The 25,005-nt window shown below is 52.1% G+C and overlaps 1 protein-coding gene across 4 annotated transcripts in view; it reads left to right on the top strand.

The window, feature by feature from the left end:
* The window catches only part of psen1 (presenilin 1), a 103,821-nt gene that overhangs the window by 42,452 nt on the left and 36,364 nt on the right, over positions 1–25,005 (top strand). For all 4 annotated transcript variants that reach the window (XM_070878695.1, XM_070878693.1, XM_070878696.1 and 1 more), the window contains 3 exons: positions 4,091–4,232; positions 10,112–10,179; positions 11,125–11,345. In XM_070878695.1, the coding sequence (XP_070734796.1) occupies positions 4,091–4,232; positions 10,112–10,179; positions 11,125–11,345 (431 nt within the window). The remainder of the gene's footprint in view (positions 1–4,090; positions 4,233–10,111; positions 10,180–11,124; positions 11,346–25,005) is intronic.

Consider the following 25,005-nt stretch of genomic DNA (forward strand, 5'->3'; position numbering starts at 1 on the left):
TCCCCCCCCCCCCCTTCCTTGGCTCTCTCTTTGCTTAAAAATTGTAAAATCTAATCTCTTACAGTTCTGATGGAATGTCACTGAGCTGAAACATTAACTATCTTTCTCTCTCCACCGATGCTGCCTAACCTGCTGAGTATTTCCAGCATTTTCTGTTTTTATTTCCGATTTCCAGCGTCCGCAGTATATTAATTTTGCACCACAATCTGGAGTTCAGAGAAGAAAGATAAATAAGTGGGAATTAAAATACAAAAATAAAATGTCTCCCTGTAACAACTCTGTTGAATTTCTGTTATTTTGTTAAGACATCATACTGGATGTACTGTTGATGTCATTCTGGAGTCTGCCAGAAGATGGCAGGCTTGTAACTATAATGCACTGAGCCTGCAGTTCTGAATCTGCGGCACTAACTGCTTTTCACACAAGTTCTGTATCAGAGACGTATTAAGGTTTAAGATTGAGAAGGGCAGAAGTAAGATCAGGCCAAAGTAATACATTGGGGGAGAGAAAAGCTGATTTTAATAGGATGAGCATGAAACTAGGGAAAATAAACAAACATTTACTGACAGAGAACGAACTAGCACAGCAATGGGAAACATTTAAAACAACTTGTATTTATATAGCGCCTTTAACTTAGAGAAACGTCACACGGCGCTTCACAGGAGTATTATGCGATAAAAATTTGACACCGAGCCGTATAAGTAGAAATTAGCGCAGGTGACCAAAAACTTGGTCAGAGGTAGGTTTTAAGGAGGAAACCGAAGCAGAGAGGCGGAGAGTTTAGGGAGGGAGTTCCAGAGCTTGGGGCCTAGGCAGCTGAAGGCACGACCACCAGTGGTTGAGTGATTATATGCTCAAGAGGGCAGAATTAGAGGAGCGCAGACATCTCTGGGCGGGGGTGGGGGGGGTGGGGGGGGGACTGGAGGAGATTAGAGATAGGGAGGGGCCAGGCCATGGAAGAATTTGAAAATAAGAATGAGCATTTGAAATCAAGGCGTTGCTTAACCGGAAGCCAATGTAGGTCGGTGAGCACAGGGGTGATAGGTGAGCGGGACTTGGTGCGAGTTAGGACACAGGCTGCCGAGTTTTGCATCACCTCTAGTTTGCATAGGGTAGAATGTGAGAGACCAGCCAGGAGTGCATTAGAATAGTCAAGTCTAGAGGTTACAAAGGCATGGATGAGGGCTTCAGTAGCAGATGAGCTGAGGCAAGGGCAGAGATGGGTGGAAACAGTGATCAACAGCGTCCAGGAGAAGCATATCCCACGAAATACAAGAACAAACTGGCCTGTAGTGACACACCATGGATGAATAAAGAAATGAGGACAACATTAAAACTGAAGAGAAACGCATACACAAAGCACATAGACAACAAAGGCGAGGTTGACAAAAGGGATTACGAAAAGGTTAGGAAAGAAGTCAAAAAAACAGGAAGGCAAAGAAACCACAAAATAATCAAGGAATATAAAGAGAAATAGTAAAGTATTCTATAGACACACAAATAACAAAAGAAAAAATCAGAATAGGGATAGGGCCACTAAAGGATGCACAAGTTAAAGTCACAGGTAATGACAGCGAAATGGCAGAAATATTAAATCCTTACTTTACGTCAATATTTGCCAGGGAGACGATCGTGATGGACATGACATTAGAAAAATGATCAGTGGTCCTAATACTGACCCCTGGGGCGTGGGTTCAGATATTAGAACCTGGGGGCTCTTTGCTCTGGACAAGTAGAGACTGAGGGATGGTTTGAAGATTATGAAAGGATTTGCTGGGGTACACATAGAGAAGATGTTTCCACTTGCCTTTGTTACCTCTAGACTTGACTCCAATGCACCCCTGACTGGCCGCCGACATTCTATCCTACGTAAACTAGGCAGCCTGTGTCCCAACTCGCACCAAGTCCTGCTCACCCATCACTCCTGTGCTCGCTGACCCAGTTAAGCAACGCCTCGATTTCAAAATTCTCCTCCTTGTTTTCAAATCCCTCCATGGCCTCTCCCTTCCCTAACTCTGTAATCTTCTCCAGCCAGCCCCTCTCTCTCCTCCACCACCCCCCCTACCCCCCCCGGGAGATGTCTGTGCTCTTCTAATTGTGTCCGTCCCCCCATTTCCCCCCCCGAACACCCCTGAATGTAATCACTCGACCATTGGTGGCCATGCCTTCTGTTACCTGGGCCCCAAGCTCTGGAACTCCCTGTCTAAACATCTTCGCCTTTCTACCTCTCTTTCCTCCTTCAAGGCGCTCCTTAAAACCTACCTCACCTGCGCTAATTTCCACTTATGTGGCTTGGTGTCAAATTTTTATCGCATAATACTCCTGTGACGCACCTTGGGACGTTTCACTACGTTAAAGGTGCTATATTGTTGCGGGGAGACCAGAACTTGGGTCCATAAATACACAAGGAGAAGCTAGATAAACACAAGGAAGAAAGGAATAGGATGTGATGACTGTGTTGGGAGGAGGTTCGTGTGAAACATAAATACCAGCATAGACCTTTTTGGTGAAATGGACTGTTTCTGTGCTGTTAATATTATGTAATACTATTTAAGTAGAAACCTAGACAAGTTGATCTCTGTAGCTCTACAAAACCATGCTCATTTTAGCCAGCAATAGTTTGTAGCATTGGATTTTGTTCAGTTGGCTTGGGAAATGAATTTCTGATGTCATTTTCCAACAGATGTACTTGAGGCATAGGAACAGGAATAGGCCATCAGACCCTTGCGCCCATTATGCTGTTCACTTAGATCATGGCTGATATGTATCTTCACTCCATCCACCCGCTGTTGCTCATCACCCCATAATACCATTGGCCTAACATAAATCTCAATCCTGAAATTTTTAATTGACCCCCAGCCTCCACAGCTTCTTGGAGAGAGTTCCAGATTTTCACTACCCTTTGTGTTTCCGGACGTCACTCCCTGAACGGCCCAGCTCTAATGTTAAGGTTATGACCTTGTTCTGGACTATGCACCAGAGGGAATAGTTTGTCCACTTTTTGTGACTCACCACTTGAACTCCCCCTTCCATTCTCACCCAATGAATTGGCAGCAACACGAAAACACAGGCAAACACAGATCATTGAAAAGCGGTAAAGGACATTTTACACCTCGGGGGATTTTAAGCAATGAATCTACATGAAAGAAATTCTTTTTGGAAGTACAGCTCGAGGGAAAAGAGCCAAGGATTAACTATGAAAGTGCCATAGCCCACATTCCCTGACTGAATATTGGTTGAGAAATGTTAATTTAAAATCTAGAAATTTTCAGGGTATAGCTTCTAAATATTGTCAGCTGTGGCTCAGTGGGTGGCACACTCACTTGAGTCAGGAAGTTGTGGGTTCAAATCCCGTTCCGGGGGGGAGAGGAGAGAGAGTCCCGGGGGGGGGGGGGAAGGAAGAGAGAGAGTGAGTCCTGGGGTGGGTGGGTGTGGGGAGGGAGGGGGAGGGAGAAGGAGAGAGTGTCCCGGGGGGGAGGGAGAGGAGGAGGAGGAGGAGGAGAAGAAGAGGAGGAGGAGAGTGTCCCGGGGGGTGGGGGAGAGGAGGAGGAGGAGGAGGAGGAGGAGGAGGAGAGAGTGAGTGTCCCGAGGAGGAGGAGGAGGAGAGAGAGTGTGTCCCGGGGAGGAGGGGGGGAGGAGTAGGAGAGGAGAGGAGAGAGAGAGAGAGAGAGAGAGAGAGAGATAGTGTCCCGGAGGAGGAGGAGGAGGAGGAGGAGGAGAAGAGAGAGAGATGGCGGGAGGAGGAGGAGGAGAGAGAGCGAGAGAGTGTGTCGAGGAGGAGGAGGAGGAGAGAGAGTTCCAGGAGGAGGGAGGAGGAAAGAGAGAGAGTGAGAGAGAGAGTGTGTCCCGGGGGGGCGGAGGAGAGAGAGAGAGAGAGAGAGAGAGAGAGTGTCCTGGGGTGGTGGTGGGGGGGGGAGGAGGAGAGAGCGTCCCGAGGGGGTGGCCGGGACTTAACCTTTTCCATTGCATTGCATATTGAGAAGAGTCTTAATGAGTTTTTGTTAACGATTCATTATTAAACAAAATGGCACTGGATAAGTTACTGTTACAGTGTGAATGGTCTGACTCTTGGCTACTTGTGTGCCTTCAGGTTGTACACTCCGTTTACAGAAGACACAGACACCATTGGACAGCGAGCTGTAAACTCCGTGTTGAATGCCCTAATTATGATCAGTGTCATTATAGTGATGACACTGGTTCTCGTACTTCTGTACAAGTACAGGTGCTACAAGGTATGGGCTTCACAGAAAAATTCTGCTGCTGCGCAAGACACACAGGTAGCTTTGGCCAATGTAAAATTTTGACTTCCCCTTTCCCAGGGCTCAATTTTCCCCAGTAATTTTGCACTTTTTTTGGAACAGGCTGCTCTTTTTGGCCTAAATTGAAAAACCAGAATTCCCCCAATCAATTTTGCACTAGAGTAATTCAGTTACGATTTTTTTAGGTCAGTTTTTTTCAGCTAAAGGGGGCGTAACCAGCCACCCGTGCCAATTCTGGTCATTTTAGGAAGTTTGGCCAGCTGAGATTTACTCCAGTTCTGCTTAGGCCAGCATATGTGGCCTCTCCAGAAAACCTTTATGGAGAGTTAGAGAAATTGGCGCAGGTGCCTGGGCGCACATTTTTTGGGGGGGGTATTTGGGCCCCAAAGAATCGGGCGTAACTCTTCAAGTACGCCAAAAAAAAAGCTTTGGGGAAAATTGAGCCCCCAATGAGCATCTTTAATTGACGCAGAGAATAACCCAAATAAAATTGCAGCATCTTTGGGGGGAAGCAGTGGAAGTGGTTGTGTTCTATGCGACTAAGCCTTAATTTAATCATGTCCGTGAAGTTGGTGACACTCCACGTAGTGCAGGGAAAGGTGAATTGTGTAATCTGAAAGCAGCTTGTCCCTTTAGATGACCTAGAATGAGATCCAGAAGATTTCTCCTTGCTGCATCCCGCTAGGCCGGTGCCTCGGGCAGCTAGTTCTCCCTTCTGGCTGCATATCCCGAGATCTGGTCAGCCGCTGCCACACACTGTTAAAGGCGCTGTATAAATGCAAGTTGTTGTTGTGGTGAGCGATATCAAACCCGGATCCCTCCTGTGTTGTTCTGCAGCGTGGCATTCAGTTTATGTTCCCGCTGCTTTTCCTTCATTGCCTTGCATTTGTTCACATCAAGTGCCACCTGCCACTGCTCAACCTGTCGAGATCCCTTTATATCTGGCCTCTTGCGCATCCCTGATTTTAATCGCTCCACTATTGGCGGCCATGCCTTCAGCTGTCTAAAAGAAAGACTTATATTTATATAGCGCCTTTCACGACCACCGGATGTCTCAAAGCGTTTTACAGGCAATTAAGTACTTTGAGTGTAGTCACTGTTGTAATGTGGGTAACATGGCAGCCAAGTTGCGCACAGCAAGCTCCCACACACAGCACTGTGATGATGACCAGATAAACTGTTTTTGTTATTTTGTTTGAGGGATAAATATTGGCCAGGGATAACTCCCTACTCCTCTTCAAAATAGTGCCATGGGATCTTTTACGTCTACCCGAGATGGCAGACGGGGCCTCGATTTAACATCTCATTTGAAAGACGAGGCCCTAAGCTCTGGAATTCCCTCCCTAAACCTCTTCTTCTCTACTTCTCCTTTCTTAAGATGTTCCTTAAAACCTACCTTTCTAACTTGTCCTAATATCTCCTGTGGCTTGGTGTTAAATTTTGTTAACGTTCCTGTGAAGCATCTTGGGATTTTGTACTAAAAGTCACTACAAATACTTGTTAATTCTCTCTCCTATATAGATTCAACATCTCTTCCCACTGCCTGGGAAATTTTGACGTCATCAGGAAACGTCATTTTTTTTCTGTCCCCAGCCCCCAATAATTTCTATATAATAAACAAGTGGCTCTCGTGCTGGTCCCAATGGCACCTCAATTCTGACCCCTACCCATTGCTGATACTGCTCTATACGCATCTATCTTTTGCTTTCTCTGTTTAGCCGCCTTTCAATCCACCTCAAAACATGCCTCCTAGCACATGTTTACAATTCTTGTAGACTAATTGCTTATGAGATATTTGCTGAAATCTTTTTTTAAAAATCGCATTCCTAATATTTCCATTGTGAACCGAGTTAGTCATTTCCTCAATGATGTCCACTACAAACCTTTCCTCCTGAAAATCCCCCTCTAATTGACCATAATTGTAGTGTTTGGAGGAAGTTAAAAAGCAGGACCTCAAAGATAGTAATCTGGATTACTCACAGTGCCACATGGTAGCGCTTATCGGAATAGTAGGATAAAACTGGCTACCGCGTGGCAGGATGGAGGGCTTCCGATTCCTAGGACAGGAGGGACTTGTTCAAGGTGTATGGCTTGCACCTCAGCAGGGCTGGGACCAATGTCCTCGTGGGAAAGTTACCTAGTGCTGTGAGGGCAGATTTAAACTAATTTGATGAGGAGATGGATACCAGAATGAAACAGAGGAGATACAAGGTGCTGATAGGACTGGGAGAGGGGCAAATGCGAAGCAGTCTAAGATGGGTTTGGAGTGCATGTGCGTAAATGCACATAGCGTGGTAAATAAGGTTGGTGCAGGCACAAGTCGCCACGTAGGACTATGATGTATTGGCAATAACAAAGATCTGGCTCAAAGAAGGGGAGGATTGTGAACTTAATACTCCTGGCTATAAGTTTTCAGGAAAGATAGGGAAGGAGAAAAGGAGGGGTGGCAGTACTGATCAAAAACAATTATTTCACTGGAGAGGGATGATAGAGTTGAGGGGCCAAAGACGCACGGCCCAAAATTTCACTGACACATTTTGGCGTTCTTTCCAATTAACGGCCGTTTTTTTAGTCCGCAATAACGGCAAAAAAATAAGGCCGAAGTTTTGCCAAAATTATTTTTCATTTTGGCCCAGCTGCAGAAAAAGCTTCGTTTTTTAGGAAGGAGCACAATTTTTTTCGCTGTAAAAATGACGCCCGTTCTGCGCATGCCCAAGTATTTAAGTTTCTAGGGTAATGTGAGGCACAGTGGGAGGGGAACGAGCTGTCTCTCTCCAGTTCCCGGGCGTGGGAGGAAGAAAATGTGGGCTGAAAGCTGCTTTTATATAATGGTGTAGAGGGAACTTTACTTTAGCTAACCCGTGCTGTACCTGCCCTGGAAGTGTTTTGATGCTGAAAGCTGATCCCCCCCCCCCCCCCCCATCCGAGCCACGGCCGCCCCTATCCTTGGCCAAATGGCCCGCCGCGGCCGCCCCATCCTTGGCCAAATGGCCCGCCGCGGCCGCCCCTATCCTTGGCCAAATGGCCCGCCGCGGCCGCCCCATCCTTGGCCAAATGGCCCGCCGCGGCCGCCCCATCCTTGGCCAAATGGCCCGCCGCGGCTGCCCCTATCCCTGGCCAAATGGCCCGCCGCGGCCGCCCCTATCCTTGGCCAAATGGCCCGCCGCGGCTGCCCCTATCCTTGGCCAAATGGCCCGCCGCGGCCGCCCCTATCCTTGGCCAAATGGCCCGCCGCGGCCGCCCCTATCCTTGGCCAAATGGCCTGCCGCGGCCGCCCCTATCCTTGGCCAAATGGCCCGCCGCGGCCGCCCCTATCCTTGGCCAAATGGCCCGCCGCGGCCGCCCCATCCTTGGCCAAATGGCCCGCCGCGGCCGCCCCCATCCTTGGCCAAATGGCCCGCCGCGGCCGCCCCTATCCTTGGCCAAATGGCCCGCCGCGGCCGCCCCCATCCTTGGCCAAATGGCCTGCCGCGGCCGCCCCTATCCTTGGCCAAATGGCCCGCCGCAGCTGCCCCTATCCCTGGCCAAATGACCCACCACGGCCGCCTCTCTCCCCGGCCGAGCTGCCGGATGAATCGGTTGCCTTCAGTCCCTGTTGAAGTGAATTGGTATCGGAAGAATTAAACTATCAGTACCATTATATAGCACAACTGATGCTATCAGCTACATACAGAACGATTTTGAAGTGTCAGTGTTTTATCACAGTGAATATTAAGTCCTAAAAATAAAATAACTTTCTTTTATAATGACGTATTTCAAAGATAATGTATCACTACATTCGATAGGAACATGATAAAAACACAACAAACCAATCCTAAGCCCCGGTGTAATGGCCGAGGTCCCCCCATTAATGCCAATTTCGATCGGACTCCGATTTGGTACGGCAAGGTTTTAAAAAGTGGTCCTTAGCGCTGTCCTTTTATTTAAAAAAAAATCTTTATTGACGAAATGGGCAAAAATGGCGTCGTGGGTTTGACCCCCCCCGAGAGATGTCCGAAAATGGTACTTTTTAAAAAAAAAACGTCCGTTATCTGTTATGGACGGCGTTATACCTTTGGTGAAACTAGCAAAATTGCCTTAAATTAAGTTAGCTCCAAAAAAAACACTTGGCTCAAAAAAAATTGAGCTAAATGGTGATGAATTTTGGGCCCCTAGTCTATTTGGTTAGAATTAAGGAACAATAGATGAGTTATTACACTGCTATTATACAATACTATAGCCCACCAAATAGTAGGAATGAGACAATACTATAGCCCACCAAATAGTAGGAATGAGACAAAGGAGCAAATTGTAGTTCTTGCATCTTTCTGCATTTCTGCAGAGTAGTGATAATGCAGGACTTCAATTATCCTAATATAGACTGGGATAGTAACCATGTAAAGGGCAAAGAGGGGAGGAATTCTTCTCTAGAGAAGAGCATACTGCCAATGTAGCAGGAAAAGAAGAGGCAGTAGCGATATTGGGATAGGATAACAATAGATAGAGGATGTATTTAAGGTCGGCAGTCCTCAAATTAGAAGAGTCACCTGGTCCAGGTGGGGTCCATCCTAGGTTACTGAGGGTGGAAATTGCTGAGGCTCTTGCTGCAATCTTCCAAACCTCCTTGGATATAGGGGTGGTGCCAGAGGACTGGAGGATTGAAAATGTTACATAAGAACAAGGAGCAGGATTAGGCCATTCGGTCCCTCGAACCTGCTCCCCCATTCAATAAAATCATGGCTGTTCTAGCTCAACTCCACATTGCTGCACTATCCCTATATCCCTTCATCACCTTAATATCCAAAAATCGATTGATCTCTGTTTTAAATATACTCAACAACTGAACCTCCGGGGTAGAAAATTCCAAAGATTCACCAACAACAGCGACAACTTGTATTTATATAGCGCCTAAGGTAGTGAAACGTCCCAAAGCTCTTCACAGGAATATTACGATCCGCATAAGTAGAAATTAGCGCAGGTTGGTCAAAGAGGTAGGTTTTAAGGATCGTTTTGAAGGAGGTAAGAGAGGCGGAGAGGTTTAGGGAGGGAATTCCAGAGCTTGGGGCCCAGATATCAGAAGGCACGGCTACCAATGGTTGAGTGATTTATAATCAGGGATGCTCAAGAGGGCAGAATTTGAGGAGAGCAGACATCTCTGGGGGTAGAATGTGGGAAGCCTGGCAGGAGTGCATTGGAATAGTCAAGTCTAGAGGTAACCAAGGCATGGATGAGGGTTTCGGCAGCAGAAAAGCTAAGGCAAGGGCGGAGACGGGCGATGTTACGGAAGTGGAAATAGATGGTCTTAGTTATGCTGCGGATATGTGGTCAAAAGCTCATTTCAGGGTCAAATATGATACCAAGGTTGTGAACAGTCTGGTTCAGCCTCAGACAGGAGTTGGGAGGGACGGAGTCAGTGGCTAGGGAACGGAGTTTGTGGTCGGGACCAAAAACAATGGCTTTGGTCTTCCCATTATTCAGTTGAGTGAAGATATTTCTCCTCGTCTTAGTCCTAAATAGCCAACCCCTGATTCTGAGACTGTGGCCCCCTGGTTCTAGACTCCCCAGCCGGGAAACATCCTCCCTGCATCTACCATGTCAAGCCCTGTAAGAATTTTGTATGTTTCAGTGAGATCACCTCATTCTTCTAACCTCTAGGGAATATAGGCCTAGTCTACTCTCCTCATAGGACAAACATCAAAAGTCACAGTCATATATGAAGAACTCCTCTCCCCCTTCCCTAGCTTGATACCACAGAGACTTAGAATCCAAATTGTGTTTTTATCTATGAATGTGGCCCTTTTTTAAAAAAAAAAAATTAGCAAAGCCTTTTGTTGCCTGAAGCCTGACAATTTATCTTGGTCTTTTTTAAACAGGTCATTCACGGATGGCTGATAATCTCATCACTCATGCTGCTTTTCTTTTTCTCCTTCATCTATTTGGGGTAAGTTCAACTCTTTGAAATAATGTAACTGTGCTTGTGTTTTAATAAATAGTCTGTCTGCCATAAAAAGTCTGATGCCATTTCCTTAATTGGTAGCTGCTGTGTCGGATGGTCATTGAGCACCACAGTTCCGATTTTGGTCCTGACTGGTATATGCCCATGAGAACCTCCCAGTTGGCAGCATTATTAGGATTGGCTGGGTACAGAGGGAGGAAGCCAGGGGATCTAATCTAAAAACTGATAGTCACCAACTGAGGAAAACTAACATGGATGCCTGGCTGGATGAGTAGAATGTGGGGTGCAGGAAAGCAGTACTTTATGTTTCATCCTGCAAACGAGGGTCCTGCCATTTCTATAGACATGACCATTCCAACGCACTCCTGACTGGCCTCCCACATTATACCCTACGTAAACTAGAGGTGATCTGAAACTTGGCTGCCCGTGTCCTAACTCGCACCAAGTCCCGCTCACCTATCCCCACTGTGCTCGCTGATCTACATTGACTTCTGGTTAAACAACTCCTCGATTTCAAAATTCTCAGCTTTATTTTCCCTCCATGGACTCGCTCCTCCCTATCTCTGCAATCTCCTCCAGCCCCACAACCCCCCCCCCCCCCCCTTCCCCCGAGATGTTTGCGCTCCTCTAATTCTGCCCTCCTGAGTATCCCTGACTATAATCGCTCCACCATCGGTGGCAGTGCCTTTTGTTGCCTAGGCCAAGCTCTGGAACTCCCTCTCTCAACCTCTCCCCCGCTCTAGCTCTCTCTCCTCCTTCATGACGCTCCTTAAAGTCTATCTTTTTGATCAAGCTGTTGGTCACCTGCGCTAATTTCTACTTGTGTGGCTCGGTGTCAAATTTTTATCTCTCAATACTCCTGTGAAGCGCCTTGGGACGTTTCACCACGTTAAAAGTGCTATATAAATACAAGCTATTGTTGTTCAACAGGGCACTCTTCAAAACCTACAACATTGCCATGGATTACATTTCATTGGCATTGCTGATCTGGAACTTTGGGGTGGTCGGAATGATATGTATCCACTGGAAGGGGCCACTTCGACTGCAACAGGCTTACTTAATCATGATCAGTGCTTTGATAGCTTTGGTTTTCATCAAATACCTCCCAGAATGGACTGCTTGGCTGATCCTGGCCGTGATTTCCGTATACGGTAAGACCTGATCATTGGGGTTCATGCTTGAATTTTGCCGTAGGCTGCCGATGCCGGTAGGCGTTAAGTCCAGTTTATTCAGTAGTCAGAGAGGGGTGGGTTGTGTGAGAGTGAACGAGTGTGTGATGCATTTATCAGTGTAGTGTGGAGATTCTGATGTTAGTGGCCCAAGTCTTAAAGCAACACTGTCCGTAACTGTCTTTCAAAAAGTTTTCAGTGTTCCTGGTGGTTTTAAATGTTTACATCGATGGAGGAATAGGGTAACTTGTAGAAATCTGCCCACCCGCGGGTCTGTAATTAAATAATCACGTGTACAAGTTAAATTCTGTTTGTGCACTTTAAATCAGCTTGCTGCCTTCTCAACCTTCTACCCGACAAGTGGGTGGGTGTTCGTCTGCAAGTCTTGCGCAGTACACATTGTAGTGAGCTAGTTTAAATGCACTGACGTGCATAGACCAGTGATTTGGGAGGAAGGTAATTCAGCTCCAATCGTGACATTTTCTGGCACTACAGGCTGTAACAAGTGTCAGATGCTAAGAGTCCTGAAGGCTTAAATTTGCTTTAACTACACAGGGTACTTGGAAATACAGATTCGGGCTAAATTCTACATCAATGTTCACTATAGATTTGATTGCTGTATAGTCTTTGGTGGTCTGTTTTAAGACCATGACTGTATAGATTTGTTTATCAATGCAGCAGAGGAAAGGAGATCTGCTTGTATTCTTCCTATAACACTGTCAGCTGTGGCTCAGTGGGTAGCACACTCGCCTGAGTCAGAAAGTTGTGAGTTCAAGTCCCACGCCAGGAACTTGAGCACACAAATCTAGGCTGACACTCCCAGTGCAGTGCTGAGGGAGTGCTGCATTGTCAGAGGTGTGCCGTCTTTCGGGTGAGACATTAAACCGAGGCCCCGTCTGCTCTCTCAGGTGGACGTAAAAGATCCCATGACGCTATTTCGAAGAAGAGCAGGGTAGTTATCCCCGGTGTCCTGGCCAATATTTATCCCTCATTCAACATAACAAAAAGATATTCATTATCATAGGCAGTCCCTCGGAATCGAGGAACACTTGCTTCCACTCCTGAAGTGAGTTCTTTGGTGGCTGAACAGTCCAATACGAAAGCCACAGTCCCTGTCACAGGTGGGACAGACAGTCGTTGAGGGAAGGGGAGGGTGGGACAGGTTTGCCGCACGCTCTTTCCACTGCCTGCGCTTGATTTCTGCATGCTCTCGGCGATGAGACACTGGGTGCTCAGTGCCCTCCCGGATGCACTTCCTCCACTTGGGGCGATCTTGGGCCAAGATCGCCCCAAGTGCGGATGTAGCACTTTTTCAGGGAGGCTTTGAGGGTGTCCCTGTAACATTTCCTCTGCCCACCTTTGGCTCGTTTGCCGTGAAGGAGTTCCGAATAGAGCGCTTGCTTTGGGAGTCTCCTGTCTGGCATGTGGCCTGCCCAGCGGAGCTAAAAAGATATTCTCTGGTCATTATCACATTGCTGTTTGTGGGAGTTTGCTGTGCGCAAATTGGTTGCCGCGTTTCCCACATTTTAATAGTGACTACACTTCAAAAAGCACTTCATTGGTTGTAAAGTGCTTTGAGACCTCCAGTGGTCTTGAAAGGTGCTATATAAATGCAAGTTTTTCTTTTTTAGACTATATACTCATTATCATATTGCTGTTTGTGGAAGCTTGCTGTGCACAAATTGGCTGCCACGTTTCATTCATTGCAACAGTGACTACACTCCAAAAGTATTAATAGGCTGGAATGTGCTTTGTGACGTCCTGAAGAGAAAGATGCTTTATAAATGCAAGTTCTTTCTTCCCCCTCCCCTTTCATACACACTCAGAAAATAGGTGGGGAAAAAAACTCCTCTTCAACTGTGGAGCAAAATAAATAATTTTTTCTCTGTACCTTGTTTGGGACTGGGAATGTGAGGAAAATTCCCCCTGAAATAGAAGCAGGAGGCTGCAGCTGAGTTAAATCTTCCAGTGTTCCTTTCAGTTCTTGAAGAAACCGTCAAAGCATTAATTTATCCTTTTCCTTAAAAGTCCCAGCTAGGTGGCAGACTTTGAACATGTGAATTTTGCGATTTCTCTGCTGCCCCTGATTTAGGCCCCTCGGTAATACAGGGATACATCCCAGCATTTCAATGTGGAATTTTTAGCAGACTCGTCAAGTATCAGTGTACACAACCTGATTCAGGTTGGGTGAGATTGGGGGTGCCTACACCAATTCCTACACACAAGGAAAAAATATGGTCCAGCTGCAATTAGTGTACTAGGAATAGGGCCAGAGTTGGCGTGTGTATTTAAATGTACGTAGCCTATTTTAATGTCAGTCCTTTAACACTTCGATGCTGTAGGGAGAAAAAAAACTATGGGAATTGGCTTGTCGCAACTGTTTTTTAACCACACCACAAGTTGGTCACTTAATGCCTACTTAAAGTACCAACACTTTTGTCTTTTCTTAATATACTTTCTGTCCCAATTGGCCAAAACAAATCATAAAAGCACCGTAGGATGGCTTCCTATGTTAAAGTTGCTTTATAAATTGTTAAAGAAAAACTTGGATGTATATTATATATAAAAAACACCTTTCACAACTACCGGACATTTCAAAGCACTTTACAGCCAATGAAGTCACTGTTGTAATGTGGTAAACGCGGCAGCCACTTTGCGCACAGCAAGCTCTCACAAACAGCAATGTGATAATGACCAGATAGTCTGTTTTTGTTATGGTGATAGAGGGATAAATATTGGCCCAGGACACCGGGGATAACTGACGAAGGGTCTTCGACCCGAAACGTTAACTTTGTTTTCTCTCCACAGATGCTGCCTGACCCACTGAGATCTCCAGCGTTCTATGTTTTTATTTCAGATTCCAGCATCCGCAGTATTTTGCTTTTCTACACCAGGGATAACTCCCCTGCTCTTCTGGGATCTTTTACGTCCACTCAAGGGGGCAGATGGAGCCTCGGTTTAACGTCTCATCCGAAAGATGGCACCTCCGACAGTGCAGCACTGCACTGGAGTGTCAGCTTAGCTTTTTGTGCTCAAATCTCTGGAGTGGGACTTGAACCCACAACTTTCTGACTCAAGCGAGAGTGCTATCCACTGAGCCACAGCTGACACTGTAAATGACTCTTATCCTGGGGTGGTTTCTTATCTAGTGAAAATGCGCTTTCTACTGCTTCTGACAAAAGTCACTTATTGGTCATTTGTTTAAAGAGAATTGGGTTGAATGAAGAACTTTCCATCTTTCAGCTGCAGTGTTGTGGCTTTCTGTAACCAAATATATTTCAAATCGCTAAGCAAGCAAAAGTGCTATTATTTAAATTCCCTCTGGCTAACGTGGACTGTAGACAGCTACCTTACTACTATTCACTCTTATTATTGGACTTTGGTACAGTCCCCACCACATATAGCGGGCGTGTTTGTGCTGGCGGCATTTGCATGCGATACGTGATGGACGCTAAATCCATCCGGCCCCTTGGTGCCTCAGATGTTGTAGAGGTGATGATCCCTAATCTAGTTAACAAGTGTTGGGACTGTATTGCATGATGCTAAATTGATCCAATAGGCTAAATTATTTAAATGGAACCCAACAGATGATCTATATTTAGCAAAGAGCTGACTGGAGCTGCCTAAAGTCACCATCAGCTGTTCAAACTGTTAACTGTAGGAGTCTGGGGGGATGGGGGACAGCTTCAATCAGCTGTAAAAACAGTTAAAAGATGTAGGCAGCGCTCAGGCACACCACTCCTCCAGGTAAATAGCTAACGGCACTTAATCGCACTTTAAACAGGTGCGAAAAGCGTATTGAACTGCCAGAGATGGCTGGTGGGCTTAATGTATTATAAGCGGTGCCTTTGTAATTGATTTCAATGGAAATGGCAAACGATAAGCGCAATTTGGCCGCCGTCCATCATAAACGTAGACGGTGCACGTATTTGCTAGCTTACACTGATTTATTTCTCCCTATTTAAGGAAACGTATGTAGTGTTCTGTACTTAATGTCAGCCGTGGCTCAGTGGGTAGCACATTCGCCTCTTGAGTCAGCAGGTTATGGGTTCAAGTTCCACTCCAGGGACTTGAGCACAAAGAAAATCTAGGCTGAGGGAGCGCTGCACTGTTGGAGGCGCCGTCTTTGTATGAGATATTAAAGCGAGGCCGCGTCTGCTCTCTCAGGTGGACATAAAAGATCCCACGGCACTATTTCGAAGAAGAGCAAGGGGGTTATCCCCGGTGTCCTGGCCAATATTTATCCCTCAATCAACATCACTAAAACAGATTATCTGGTCATTATCACATTGCTGTTTGTGGGAGCTTGCTGTGCGCAAATTGGCTGCCGCGTTTCCCACATTACAACAGTGACTACACTCCAAAAGTACTTCATTGGCTGTAAAGCACTTTGGAACGTCTGGTGGTCCTGAAAGGTGCTATATAAATGCAAGTCTGTCTTAGAGCATGTAACTTTTTCCCAATCTTAAAGAAGCTGTAGTTCTGAACCTGTGGTTGATTCATTGATATTGTCAATTATATTGTCAACATTTTGCCAAGTAAAGCTATATAATAAGGGTGGGATTCTTGATGAGAGTCTGGAGGCCCACCACAGGTGAGCTAGATCCTGCCCTCACTTATCTACATCTAGGGGTCAACAACCAGGGGGCATAGATTTAAAGTAATTGGTAGGAGATTTAGAGGGGATTTGAGAGGAAATATCTTCACCCAGAGGGTGGTGCGGATCGAGAACTCACTGCCTGAAAGGGTAGAGACAGAAACCCTCACCACATTTAAAAGTACTTGGATGTGCACTTGAAGTGCCGTAACCTACAGGGTTACGGACCGAGAGCTGGAAAGTGGGATTAGGCTGGGTAGCTCTTTGTCGGCCGGCGCGGACACAATGGGCCGAAATGGCGGCCTCCTGTGCTGTAAATTTCAGTTTCTATGTTTTTTACACTTGAAGTAAGAGATGTGAGCAAGAGCAGAGAGGGCAGGCATTCTTACCCCCCCTTCTCCTTCCACTAGTATGGTCGTGTTCAGGACAATTGTTGTTCCCTGCAAGTCCGCACAGACGAACTTGGCAATTATCAGGGATCACACTGGGGCTTTTCTTGCCTGTATGATTCTGTTTCCCCCCCACCCCCGCACTGTGCATTTGTTCACTGTACCACGGAATGTGTGAGGCATGGAAGGACTCTGGAGTTTTTTTTTAACCACTAGCACTGTGAGCCACTGGCCCACTTGCAGCCTGGACCTTGGGTAGCTCGTGGCAAGGTTGGGCAGGTGTGTGGTAAGCTCACTGTGGTGTCTCCTGCTCTCGTGACATGGAGATTGAGCGGAAGGGAGGTGGCAGAGCACAGCTATTGTAAAAAGGAGTCGCGTTATGTACATGATCTCACTTTGATCCCTTCTTGAAATATGAGCAACACTGATGCAGCATTTATTTTGCCCCTCCCTAAATGCCCTGAAGGCATTGAGATAACCACACAGGGTAGGACTGGAGTTTTGTGTAGACCACACTCGGGGGGGGGGGGGGATAGTCGGCTGCTTTATGGTCATTTTTATCCAGTGTCAGCCCACAAATGGCTAGATTTAATGAACTCCTCTCCTAGCGGGGTTTCAGGCCCACACCTAAAAGTTTATAAGGCGGAAAAAAGTTCAATCTTCCGCAGTGTCTATTGCAGTGAATAAATCAAAGCCCGAAATAACTGGCGTTCTAAACTTCTTTTGCTTCATTGCCATCAACATAGCCTGCATTTCAGTGAATTGTGGCAAATATTCTAAAGTACGTAGTGCCTAAATATTATTTATTCTGTGCTGGGTTATTTAGCTCCAGAGATTTGGTTTTGATTCGCTTTTTAAAAAAAATTCACATGGCCAGCGATTCTGAGAATCAAAACAGTGCTCAGACAGACAAGGTGTGGCTGGTTTGCTGGCTGCCGAATCAACTCAACTATGTTACCCAGGTCTTCATGTGATGTGTTTACAGAGATAGGTAGCTCCCTACAGAGCGACCCCACCCCCCCCCCCCCCCCCAAGGGCTCAGTGCAGACTGACCCCCACCCCGCCCCCCCAGGGCTCAGTGCAGGCTGACCCCCCCCGCCCCGCAGGGCTCAGTGCAGGCTGACCCCCCCCCCCCCCCCAGGCCCCCCCAGGGCTCAGTGCAGGCTGACCCCCACCCCCCCAGGGCTCCCCCCCAGTGCAGCTGACCCCCACCCCGCCCCCCCAGGGCTCAGTGCAGGCTGACCCCCACCCCGCCCCCCCAGGGCTCAGTGCAGGCTGACCCCCCCCCCCCCAGGGCTCAGTGCAGGCTGACCCCCACCCCCCAGGGCTCAGTGCAGGCTGACCCCCACCCCCCAGGGCTCAGTGCAGGCTGACCCCCACCCCCCAGGGCTCAGTGCAGGCTGACCCCCACCCCCAGGGCTCAGTGCAGGCTGACCCCACCCCGCCCCCCGGGCTCAGTGCAGGCTGACCCCCACCCCGCCCCACCCCAGGGCTCAGTGTAGGCTGACCCCCGCCCCGCCCCGCCCCCCCCCCCCCCCCCCCAGGGCTCAGTGTCAGTGCAGGCTGACCCCCCCCCCCCCCCCCAGGGCTCAGTGCAGGCTGACCCCCACCCCCCCACCCCCCAGGGCTCAGTGCAGGCTGACCCCCACCCCGCCCCCCCCGGGCTCAGTGCAGGCTGACCCCCACCCCGCACCCCCAGGGCTCAGTGTAGGCTGACCCCCGCCCCCCCCCCAGGGCTCAGTGCAGGCTGACCCCCACCCCGCCCCCCCCCCCCCCCCAGGGCTCAGTGCAGGCTGACCCCCACCCCGCCCCCCCCAGGGCTCAGTGTAGGCTGACCCCCCCCCAGGGCTCAGTGCAGGCTGACCCCCCCCCCCCCCCCAGGGCTCAGTGTAGGCTGACCCCCGCCCGCCCCCCCCACCCCAGGGCTCAGTGTCAGTGCAGGCTGACCCCCGCCCCCCCCCCCCCCCCCAGGGCTCAGAGCAGGCTGACCCCCACCCCCCAGGGCTCAGTGCAGGCTGACCCCCACCCCGCCACCCCAGGGCTCAGTGCAGGCTGACCCCCACCCCGCCCCCCCAGGGCTCAGTGTAGGCTGACCCCCGCCCCGCCCCCCCAGGGCTCAGTGCAGGCTGACCCGCACCCCGCCCCCCCCAGGGCTCAGTGCAGGCTGACCCGCACCCCGCCCCCCACAGGGCTCAGTGCAGGCTGACCCGCACCCGCCCCCCCAGGGCTCAGTGCAGGCTGACCGCACCCCGCCCCCCCAGGGCTCAGTGCAGGCTGACCCCCGCCCCCCCACAGGGCTCTGTGTAGGCTGACCCCCCCCCCACCCCCAGGGCTCAGTGCAGGCTGACCCCCACCCGCCCCCCCCAGGGCTCAGTGCAGGCTGACCCCCACCCCGCCCCCCCAGGGCTCAGTGCAGGCTGACCCCCACCCCGCCCCCCAGGGCTCAGTGCAGGCTGACCCCCGCCCCCCCAGGGCTCAGTGTAGGCTGACCCCCCCCCCCCCCCAGGGCTCAGTGCAGGCTGACCCCCACCCCGCCCCCCCCCCAGGGCTCAGTGCAGGCTGACCCCCACCCCGCCCCCCCAGGGCTCAGTGCAGGCTGACCCCCGCCCCCCCCAGGGCTCAGTGTAGGCTGACCCCCACCCCGCCCCCCCAGGGCTCAGTGCAGGCTGACCCCCACCCCGCCCCCCAGGGCTCAGTGCAGGCTGACCCCCACCCCGCCCCCCCAGGCTCAGTGCAGGCTGACCCCCACCCCGCCCCCCCAGGGCTCAGTGCAGGCTGACCCCCACCCCGCCCCCCAGGGCTCAGTGCAGGCTGACCCCCCACCCCGCCCCCCCCCCAGGGCTCAGTGCAGGCTGACCCCCACCCCGCCCCCCGGGCTCAGTGTAGGCTGACCCCCGCCCCCGCAACCCCCCCCCCCCCCACAGGGCTCTGTGTAGGCTCACACCCCCACAGGGCCCAGTGCAGGCTGCCCCTCTCTTTCTCCCATCACCCCCCCGCAGGGCTCAGTGTAGGCTGACCCCGTCCCCCCACAGGGCTCTGTGTCGGCTGACCCCGTCACCCCACAGGGCTCTGTGTAGGCTGACCCCGTCCCCCACAGGGCTCTGTCGGCTGACCCAGCCCCCCCCCCCCCCCCCCACAGGGCTCAGTGTAGGCTGACCCCCCCCCCCCCCCCCCCCAGGCTCAGTGTAGGCTCTCTCCCCCACCCCACCCCCCAAAGCTCAGTGTAGGCTGACCATCGCCCCCTCCCACAGGGCTCTGTGTCGGCTGACCTCCCCCCACAGGGCCTAGTGAAGGCTGATTCCCTTCCCCCCCCCCCCCCCCCCCCCCCCCCCACAGGGCTCAGTGTCGGCTGCCCCCCCCCCCCCCCCCCCCCCCCCCAGGGCTCAGTGTAGGCTCTCTCACCCCCCCACCCCCCCCCCCCAAGCTCAGTGAAGGCTGACCACTGCACCCCCCCCCCCCCCCCCCCCTCAGTGCCCAGTATAGGCTGCTCCTCTCTTTCTCCCACCGCCTCTCCCCCCAGGGCTCAGTGTCGGCTGCCCCCCCCCCCCCCCCCCCCAGGGCTCAGTGTAGGTTCTCTCTCCTCTCTCACCCCCCCCCCAAAAGCTCAGTGAAGGCTGACCCCCCCCCCCCCCTCAGGGCCCAGTGTAGGCTGCCCCTCTCTTTCTCCCATCCCCTGCCCCACAGGGCTCTGTGTAGGCTGACCCCCCCCCCCCCCCCCCTCTCAGGGCCCAGTGTAGGCTGCCGCTCTCTTTCTCCCATCCCCCCCTCCCCCAGGGCTCAGTGTAGGCTGACCACGCCTCCCCCCCCACAGAGCTCAGTGTCGGCTGAACCCCCCTCCCCACACAGGGCTCAGTGTAGGCTGAATCCCCCTCCCCCCACAGGGCCCAGTGTCGGCTGCTCCTCTCTTTCTCCCATCCCCCCCCTCCCAGGGCTCAATGTAGGCTGACCCCCCCCCCCCCCACTTGCACAGGGCTCAGTGTAGGCTGACCCCCGCCCACAGGGCCCAGTGTAGGCTGCTCCTCTCTTTCTCCCATCACCCCCCCCCCCCCCCCAAAGCTCAGTGAAGGCTGACCACTGCACCCCCCCCCCCCCCCCACAGTGCCCAGTATAGGCTGCTCCTCTCTTTCTCCCACCCCCCCCCTCCCCCCAGGGCTCAGTGTAGGCTCCCCCCCCCCCCCCAAAGCTCAGTGAAGGCTGACCACCGCTGCCCCCCCCCCCCCCCCCCCCAACAGTGCTCTGTGTAGGCTGCCCCTCTCTTTCTCCCATCCCCTGCCCCATAGGGCTCTGTGTAGGCTGACCCCCCCCCCCCCCTCAGGGCCCAGTGTAGGCTGCCGCTCTCTTTCTCCCATCCCCCCCTCCCCCAGGGCCCAGTGTAGGCTGCTCCTCTCTTTCTACCATCACCCCCCCCCCCCCCCACCCCCAGGGCTCAGTGTAGGCTCTCTCTCCTCCCCCCCCCCCCCCCCCCCCCACAGTGCCCAGTATAGGCTGCTCCTCTCTCTCTCCCACCGCCCCCTCCCCCCAGGGCTCAGTGTAGGCTCTCCCCCCCCCCCCCCCCCCCCCCAAAGCTCAGTGTAGGCTGGCCACCGCCCCCTCCCACAGGGCTCTGTGTAGGCTGCCCCTCTCTTTCTCTCATCCCCTGCCCCACAGGGCTCTGTGTAGGCTGACCCCCCCCCCCCCCCTCAGGGCCCAGTGTAGGCTGCCGCTCTCTTTCTCCCATCCCCTGCCCCACAGGGCTCTGTGTAGGCTGACCACGCCTCCCCCCCCACAGAGCTCAGTGTCGGCTGAACCCCCCTCCCCACACAGGGCTCAGTGTAGGCTGAATCCCCCTCCCCCCACAGGGTCCAGTGTCGGCTGCTCCTCTCTTTCTCCCATCCCCCCCCTCCCAGGGCTCAATGTAGGCTGACCCTCCCCCCCCCCCCCCCCCACTTGCACAGGGCTCAGTGTAGGCTGACCCCCGCCCACAGGGCCCAGTGTAGGCTGCTCCTCTCTTTCTCCCATCACCCCCCCCCCACCCCCAGGGCTCAGTGTAGGCTCTCTCTCCTTCCCCCCCCCCCCCCCCCCCCCAAAGCTCAGTGAAGGCTGACCACTGCACCCCCCCCGCCCCCACAATGCCCAGTATAGGCTGCTCCTCTCTTTCTCCCATCACCCCCCCCCCCCCACAGTGCCCAGTATAGGCTGCTCCTCTCTTTCTCCCATCACCCCCCCCCCCCACCCCCAGGGCTCAGTGTAGGCTCTCTCTCCTCCCCCCCCCCCCCCCCCCAAAGCTCAGTGAAGGCTGACCACTGCACCCCCCCGCCCCCACAATGCCCAGTATAGGCTGCTCCTCTCTTTCTCCCCCCCCCCCCCCCCCCCCCCCCCCAGGGCTCAGTGTAGGCTCCCCCCCCCCCCCCCAAAAGCTCAGTGAAGGCTGACCCCCCCCCCCCCCCCCCCCCCCCCCCACTTGCACAGGGCTCAGTGTAGGCTGACCCCCGCCCACAGGGCCCAGTGTAGGCTGCTCCTCTCTTCCTCCCATCACCCCCCCCACCCCCAGGGCTCAGTGTAGGCTCTCTCTCCTTTCCCCCCCCCCCCAAAGCTTAGTGAAGGCTGACCACTGCACCCCCCCCCCCCCACAGTGCCCAGTATAGACTGCTCCTCTCTTTCTCCCACCGCCCCCCCCCCCCCCTCCTCCCAGGGCTCAGTGTAGGCTCCCCCCCCCCCCCCCAAAAGCTCAGTGAAGGCTGACCACCACCGCCCCCCCCCCCCCCCCCAAACAGTGCTCTGTGTAGGCTGCCCCTCTCTTTCTCCCATCCCCTGCCCCATAGGGCTCTGTGTAGGCTGACCCCCCCCCCCCCCCTCAGGGCCCAGTGTAGGCTGCCGCTCTCTTTCTCCCATCTTCCCCCCCCCCCCCACAGGGCTCTGTGTAGCCTGACCCCCTCCCCCCCCCCCCCCCCCCCTCCACAGGGCTCTGTGTAGGCTGACCCCCCCCCCCCCCTCAGGGCCCAGTGTAGGCTGCCGCTCTCTTTCTCCCATCTCTCCCCCCCCCACAGGGCTCTGTGTAGCCTGACCCCCCCTCCACAGGGCTCTGTGTAGGCTGACCCCCCCCCCCCCCCCCCTCCACAGGGCTCTGTGTAGGCTGACCCCCTCCCCCACCCCCCCCCCCCCCACAGGGCTCAGTGTAGGCTGGGCCTTCTCTCCCCCGCCCCCCCACCCCACACAGGGCTCAGTCTAGACTGGAACTTGCCCTCTTTACAAAAACTCTCTAGCGACAAATCAGTGACAGATAATGGTAACATAACTGGGACCAAACAGCCACAGGTACAGGTCTGTGTTTCGATTCTATACATAATACACTTGTGCTGTTTCCCTATAGGATCAAAACAAATCATTTATAAGTGAAACTAAATTTAGTAGTGCCAACTTTATCAATCATAGCTGATCTGTACCTCCCAACTCCATTTGTGCCGTTTCCCTCAAAACCTTAACCTAATGAGAATCTGTCGCTCTCAGTCTGAAAATGTCAATTGACCCCAGCCTTTTATGGGAAGAGAGTTACAAATTTCCACATCGGCAGGGAAGGTGCAAGTCTTGAGTGCGTCACCGAGAGTGTCCTTCTCTTGGCGGGCGAGCGAGCGTCGTCGGAGCCGGCCGGGGAGCGGAAGGAGCAACGTGGAGGCATACCACTTCAGGGAGCAGGAGAGCAACGGCAGTAAAGAGTGACGCCATCAAGATCCAGGTCAGTGATTGGAGCGGCGAGGTCGGGACGAAGGAGGGATGTGATCGGAGCCCAGGAGAGGCGAGGGCCCAGGGGCAGCACGGGCCAGCCCACACTGCGATATGTCTGCGCACTAGGTCCGTGCAGCAGAGCTGGTCTCCGGTCGTCCTGGGTAATCCTTGCCACTGGACCAAGACCTAGCTCTGTCAAGTCAATGTGGTGGCTGGGGTGCAACGGCCACCACACGTTTTTTTTAAAAAAAAATCCAAGCACAGACATCTTCCACCCTTCAAGATTTAGTACGTACCCGGAATTTTAGGTCCATCATTGAAACATCTGTGAACTTTTTGACAGGGAAGCAAGTCATCCTCGATTCGAGGGACTGGCTATGATGATGCCTTCTCTCTTCACCTGTACACAGCACCTCCCACCCATTCAGTCCTGGAGCTGAGGCATTCCTGTGGTAATGCAACCCATTAGAACCCTTCAATGTTTGCAGTTTATAACGGCCTGGATTGTTTTGCGGAGAACCCCAGAGACCAGCTGAAATGAAGTGGACAGCACCTCATGACTCAAACATTCTCCAAGCTAATATTAGTCCCTATTGATACTTGAATGCAAGTTCCCCACCTCACCCCTCCATTCATGTGGAGAAGTGATATTCAATACTTGCCTTTTGTCTGTTAATTGTGGAATCCGAGTTCCCAAAAGCAAACACCAAAACCACACACAGCCATCTGTTTAAAGTAATTAACAGTCGCAGACACAATAAAGTCTTCCCTGGGGTGTGCTTTTTCTCTAGGTTAGTGAATTGTTTATTGCATCTACATGTTCAGGTACATTTATACTGGTATGTTCTTGTGAGGTAGATTAAATTTTGGCTTTGAACTTTAAACATAACACTGCTTTTATTGTAGTTTGTTTCTGCCACCATCAATAAAGGAGGCACTCGGCAGGTGAAGGATTCTGAGAACGGAGGGCTTGGAGGGGTGTACAGTTAATTTGATTTGTGATCGAGAAACCAAGCTGCAGAGCCCAGCCTTATAGAATCATAGAAATTTCATCATAGGCAGTCCCTCGGAATCGAGGAATATTTGCTTCCACTTTAAAATGAGTTCTTAGGTGGCTGAGCAGTCCAATACGAGAGCCACAGTCCCTGTCAGAAGTGGGACAGACAGTCGTTGAGGGTAAGAGTGGGTGGGACTGGTTTGCCGCACGCTCTTTCCGCTGCCTGCGCTTGGTTTCTGTAAGCACTCTGCGATGAGACTCGAGGTGCTCAGCGCCCTTCCGGATGCACTTATTCCACTTAGGGCGGACTTTGGCCAGGGACTCCCAATTGTCAGTGGGGATGTTGTACTTTATCAGGGAGGCTTTGAGGGCGTCCTTATAACGTTTCCTCTGCCCACCTTTGACTCATTTGCCGTGTAGGAGTTCCAAGTAAAGCACTTGCTTTGGGAGTCTCGTGTAATTGGCATGCGAACAATGTGTCCTGCTGATCAAATGTGGTCAGTGCTTCAATGCTGGGAATGTTGGCCTGGTCGACGTCTGTCCTCCCAGGGAATTTCTACGTACTTGTGGAGACATCGTTGGTGGTATTTCTCCAGCGATTTGAGATGTCTACTGTACATTAGAAATTTACAGCACGGAAGGAGACCTTTTCGGCCCATTGTATTCGTACCGACCGCCAAAAAGCTATCCAGCAGAATCCCACTTTCCAACTCCTGGCCCGTAGCCCTGTAGGTTACAGTACTTGAAGTGTGTTATATATGTAAAGTTGTATTTATTCTGTACAGCCACCAGAGGGCTCATCCCCTGGAGTCCCAAGGGATCCCATAATCCCTTGGGAGCACAGGTATTTAAGGAGGCCTCACAGGTTGGAGAGGCACTCTGGAGACCTGCACTAAAAGACTACGGTCACATTTTACTTTGAGCTCACAGTGTTCAGTCTGACTCTTTCTCCATACG

Source organism: Pristiophorus japonicus, chromosome 4, assembly GCF_044704955.1.
Source record: "Pristiophorus japonicus isolate sPriJap1 chromosome 4, sPriJap1.hap1, whole genome shotgun sequence".
NCBI lineage: Eukaryota > Metazoa > Chordata > Chondrichthyes > Pristiophoridae > Pristiophorus > Pristiophorus japonicus.